The sequence below is a fragment of the Pinus tabuliformis genome, chromosome 4_1 (assembly GCF_031772625.1).
Source record: "Pinus tabuliformis cultivar Carrire ecotype Pingquan chromosome 4_1, CPIR1, whole genome shotgun sequence".
Lineage (NCBI taxonomy): Eukaryota > Viridiplantae > Streptophyta > Pinopsida > Pinales > Pinaceae > Pinus > Pinus tabuliformis.
The window spans coordinates 953,886,364-953,892,363 of NC_142303.1; the positions used below are offsets into that span (position 1 = coordinate 953,886,364).

A 6,000-nucleotide genomic window follows, 5' to 3' on the forward strand; every position below is an offset into this window, starting at 1 on the left:
TTGTCATATATAAGGTAGTCATCGAATATATTTGAATGATAGTTGATTGGTCTCTCCTGACATTAATATCACTCCCATAACATGCACACTAGTATCAATTTCTACTTCAAAATACTTCTGCAAGTTTACGTAATGTTAGAACCAAGGGTTGACTAATCTTCTACTTTGGTTATTTAAAGGATTTTTGTTGATTATTACCCCACTCTAAACTATTACCATTGGTTGTTATAGAATGAAGTGATGCTACCACAACTAAAAATGATGTTATGAAATTTCTTAAATATACGGTAGCTCCCACAAAACTCCTAACTTTTGTGACATTTCTAGGAGTGAGCCATTTAAGGATGACCTCTATCTTTGTAGGATCAATCTTCAACTCATCTCAACTAATCACATTACCCAAATATACCAAAAACCTACTTAGCAAACTCATAGTTCTTTACGTTTGTTTGCTATTGATGTTTTCTTTGTGTGTCTAACACTTTCTTCATAAGTAAGACAAGATCCTCCAAGTAGAACCAAAGATCAAAATGTCCCCAGTTAAACAATGACAAATGAAAAGAATGGACACAACTCGTTATTCATTAAGTCCATAAATGTAACTAGTGCATCACTCAAATGAAAAGGCATTGCTATTTACTTATATAGTCATTGCTTCATTTTTTAAAACAATATTCTGAGTGACTTCTTTCTTGATTCGTACTTGATGATATACAAATTTCAAATCCAACTTGGTGAATTGCTTTTCATGTTGTCGCTAATCTAACAAGTCGTTCATTTGAGGGAAAGGGTGTTGATTCTTGAGAGTGGTCTTATTTAGATCTATGTAACCAATGCACATTCTCTATATTCCATCTTCATTTGGTATCAAAATTATTTGGGAAACCCATGATGAGGTAGTTGGTCTTATGATACCTTGCTCAAACAATTCCTATAATTGATTCTTTACTTCATCTAACTCTAATATGGATTCTTTGTACAACCCTATAGTTCAAAAATAAGAGTCTACTAGTAACTTTATCTTGTGTTCTACTTCCTCTTGGGTGACATTCCAGTTGGATCTTGGAAAGTTTCTTTGTATGCTTTCAAGGGACCTTTCAATATGCACTTATATTATTGTGTACATCTATCAAAGGATGCCTTCAACTTGCTAAATTGGTGTCCTTTTGTTTGTATCTCAAGAAAAAAAGTACATACTTATTGGTTGAGCTAATCGCTCTCTTAGCTTGGTGTGCACTCACCAGAGAGATCTTCGACTTCCCCTTTTATGACAATCATTGGTTAAGTGGTATTTTCTTTTCTTTTTATTGAATATAGCATCCCTCATTTACATATAGGGGCTACCAAACACAACACTACAAACATCAAGATGCACTACATCAAATTCTAGTTCATTAATAAAATTTTCATTTATCACACATCTAATTTTACACTACTTGGTAACTCTAAATCCTTATTCATCCACTCCAAATGGTATGGATGAGGGTAATCATGCATTTATAAACCAAGCTTACTTACCATGTCCTTACAATGAGATTTTCCTATGAACTAGAATCAAATAATGTCATCATTTCCTTCTCCTCTTTGTGATGGAGGCTACTTAGGCTCACCTCATTTTATATTATTGTGAAAACTACCTTTTCATTACATGTAAGCTACTTTCTATCTCCTTTCTCACTCTCCCTGAAAGAATCCTTGTTGGGATTGCTCTTTCTTGTTGTTTACGAGGTTCAACTCTAGAAGAAGTTACCAATATTTTTATTTTGTGTGGTCATCATTGTTGCAATGTTTATAGCATATTAGGTCATACATGTGCAATGTTGTTAGCCTTTTTATTTTTCCATTTTCATTTCTTCTTCTCACCCTTATTGGAAGCTCTATATTGGTATGTCTGCTTCATACCATTTGGCTATCCCTTGTTAAATTTAATGTACTAGGTCTATACATAAGCCTCACTTTTTCTATTGGGTTTAAATAACATAATTTGTGTCCTTATGTGAATTTAGAGACCACAAAGGTAGTTGATGACAATGTCTAGGCCTTGAGGATTTGTTTTCAATCGAGTGACTTGCTTTCAAAACTTTGTAGTGCACTTTTGCACACTCTATCCTTTCCTCTTCCATTTGTAGTGCCACTAAATCTTCTAGTCCTCTTTAAACACAATAGCGTAAAATTGGGACCTAAGGAAGTCTTTGAATACATACCAGTTAGTTACTAGTGGGTCTAGCCCAAGTGCAAGTGCCTTGATATGGATCTTCCACCAATTTCTTGACAGATTTTCAGCATTAGCATAGCAAAACTATTTTTTGTTCCACTCATACACTATGCACATTGAAATAGAACTCTAATTATTGCAATAAATAATTTAATTTAATCCATCTATTTCATCTTCATAGTGCTTCATCCATCAATTTGCTTCCATCTTAAAGCAAGTGCTAAAAAGCTTGGTTATTGGAGTTTCCTTTTTTGGTTTTGAATTTTCCTTCTTTCCTCAGCTCCTCATGATATCAATATTTTTCTCAAAAGAAACCATCTGTAAGGCCATTTTTCTGGAAATCTTGACTACTTGAGATTCTAACCTTGCAAATCTTCATTCAACATCATTGGAGTGTCCTTCCCAATGCTTCTTTTCTAGTTGTGCAAATTACAACTACTAAACTATTATTGGGTTGATCTTGAGATTTATAGGGTGGCAGTGCTCATGCAAAGATAGATATTTTGAGTTAGGTAAGGATATACTATGCTTAAACCACTAAATGCTCAATTAAAACCACTCTATTACTAATGTAATGTATAAACCTTCTTGGATATTCTAATGGTTGGGTCACCAAAACAGATCTAAATTTAATGCGACTACTATGAGCTTATGCTCAACTGTATGCTTATGCCTTTGTATTTTTAACGCTTTAAGAGAAATAAAAACATACCGTTCAAATTCTTTAACTACCATAACATATGAAATAGACCATAATTACAAAGCCACACAATGGAACACAATTATTTAACTTCTATCTTCTTATATCATGGAGATTACAATACATATCACAAAGTTGTCCAATCTTACTATGAAGCTATAAGACACAATAGTCATTTACAGTCCTTTAAAACACAGTTCCCTGTGTTTGCTCTATTAGTATCTCCTTGACACTCCTCGTCATACTATGTCACTATTGGTGGCTAGTGAAAAAGTGAACCATTTCCCCTCCTTTTGTTAGGGTTTTGATAGCTAGAATTAGGGTTAGGTTTAGGATTTGAAAACTCTTTTAAAACCCCATGATGCATCTAAAAATCTTTATTGGATTCCCACATGTCACTAACTCTTGGTATATGAATTATGGTGCATTAAAATGGTCACCACTTGCATTATTGAAAAATATTTGTCTTGCTACTTGTTGGGGTCATAATTTTAGCATAAAAAATCCATCTTAAATGCATGATATCTTGTTGGAAATATAAGAACAATTTCTATCAAAATTGATGAAAACCTCTAACAACTATCAAATGTTATAAATCCAAGACATGCTATTAAAAAAAACACATGCCAAAATTTTATACCCATAAATTCAACAAAATCAAAATCATCTATAAAATTATATATATGTCCAAAATCTTACCTAATCCCCTATCCAGAGTAAATCCATATGGTACTTGTCTAGACCGATTTTGGTTCTTTCTCACCCATAACTAAATCGGTTCTGTCTCACCCATACCTAAACATGATAATGCTTATCTGTTTACTTGATTGCTCATTTGAAATGGCATATCCGCTAACAGTGGGCAGAAACTCCACATGATTTCTCAATACTGGAGAGTAATTGCTGCGCAGATGCGAACAATTCCAGCATCACATTATTTGGCGAGGGGCATTCTTTAAGGCCAAATTATTTCTCATAATCTGGCATTATTGCAACATAGATGGATCCTCTTCTCTAGAACATACTTGAGGTTGCTGAATTGCAAAATCCCAATTCTAAAATAATTTATTAAGCAAGATATGATGTGGAATTTCTCAACTTGATACAGATAAGGCCAGGTACGAAAATTAAGGGCGGGTTTAACAGTTTCAGTGCTTCCCAATAACAGTAACAACGATAATGCTGATTTAATCTATTACAGGAAATTTCACATTTCTCTGTGTGTGCTACATCTGATGCCCATTTTTCTAAATGTTTCAGGGACTTTGGATTGGACTTCTCCATGGATTATCTGCACAAACAATTATACTGTTCATAATAACGTTTTGTACGAATTGGGAGGAGCAGGTAAATTGCTTCAATTTTCATCCCCTCCAAAAATTGAAGAAATTTTGAAATAATGTCAGAATCTATATGACAAAACATACACAAACCACTGAGATATTTAAAATGAATACAAATTTTCTATACATTGGATTGAGATGGTCTTTGAGAATGAATGCTTGAGACTGTTGGCTTGTGACCAGGCAAAAAAGGCAAAAGAAAGAGTTTATGCATCAGCATTGCCAATGGTTACTGATAATAGCATAAAGGTATGTGACTTTTAGGTAGCATTTTTTAGCATTTTAAAAGCATTCTCCTTCCCAGGTTTAAAGGCTAACTAATCCAATACTATTTAGGCTAAGAATGAGCACAGTGCACTACTTGGATTAAGAATAGAAATATAGTCTCGGATAAACACTATAATGAGGAAAGCAAACCATTAAAACAATTTGACATGCACAGCTTTTCTTATAATTTTGAACGTAGATTGAGTGTTACAATGGCATAGACTAAACATATTGTTTGCTTCCAGATTTCTATCAACGCTTTATTAGAGTTAGCCAATACCAGAATTTCAGGAATACGTTTTTCTCTTACCATTTTTTTTCTTTAATGGGTTTTTGTAATAGGAGAGAGCAGAACCTGTGAAGGCTATAATAAAGAGAATTATTACAAATCTAAGAATTTGGAGCATCAAAATATGAAATATCTAACATCTTGAGCTGTGGCAATTGTGTTTGATCAATCAGGATGAACAATTAAGTCTTTCGCCTTGATGGGTGAACTCAATTTTCAAACTCCCGTAACATACAGATGGAATTTTTGGCTGCCCTGACATGTGCTAAAATATGCCTTGCCTGCTTCACATCTGTAAGAGAAGGCAGTTCTGAGTGTTTTATTCAACCAGATATTACATGGGAGATTTCCTTATAGCGCTTTCTGTGCATCATTGTTGATGGAAGCAAAACCATTTTGTTAAATAGTAAAAATATTTTGGACACTGGCATCATGCAAATATGAGTAGAAATTCCTTTTGTGGGTGGAGAAGGAGAAGAATTACTTGATTCCCTCCTATATCTATATACCCTTGTTATTCAGAGTCCTTTAAAAATAATGCTTTGAGTTTTTTCAATGGAAACAAAGTACAAATATAATGTCACTGGATTTCTTCAATGGAAATAGAAACCTTTTCAAGCACAATGTAAGCTTTTCCAATGAAAACATAAATGATGTTTCGTGGAAGTGGTCTCAACAACTAGCATGGCAATTTTGGTAACAACAAAATCCATATTTAAAAACTTAAAATGCTCAAACAAACAATCACTTGATAACACAGACTATGGAAAGTAAAATATTCTTTTGACAAAGTTATACCCTTGTTATTCACAGTCCTTTACAAACAATCACTTGATAACACACAGTATGGAAAGTAAAATATTCTTTTGACAAAGTTATACCTTGTTATTCATAGTGCTTTAAAAATAATGCTTTGAGTTTTTTCAATGGAAACAAAGCACAATATAATGTCACTGGATTTCTTCAATGGAAATAGAAACTTCAAGCACAATGTAAGCTTCTCTAATGAACACATAAATGATGTTTCGTGGAAGTGGTCTCAACAACTAGCATGGCAATTTTGGTAACAACAAAATCCATATTTAAAAGCTTAAAATGCTCAAACAAACAATCACTTGATAACACAAAGTATGAAAAGTAAAATATTAAAATATTATTTTGACAAAGTTTTGATTGTTCAAAGACA

At 33.3% G+C, this 6,000-nt stretch overlaps 1 protein-coding gene across 3 annotated transcripts in view; it reads left to right on the forward strand.

Annotated features, from left to right (window-relative positions):
* The window catches only part of LOC149179314 (protein DETOXIFICATION 16-like), a 95,136-nt gene extending 89,706 nt beyond the window's left edge, over positions 1 to 5,430 (forward strand). For 2 of the 3 annotated variants that reach the window (XR_016258260.1, XR_016258259.1), the window contains 2 exons: positions 4,176 to 4,507; positions 4,988 to 5,430. Coding sequence is in view for 1 of the 3 variants with exons in the window: in XM_089420589.1 (XP_089276715.1) it covers positions 4,988 to 5,014 (27 nt within the window). In the remaining 2 variants the exon portion in view is untranslated. The remainder of the gene's footprint in view (positions 1 to 4,175; positions 4,508 to 4,987) is intronic. The other variant, XM_089420589.1, reaches the window with a different exon arrangement.
* The last annotated feature ends 570 nt before the right edge of the window (positions 5,431 to 6,000 follow it).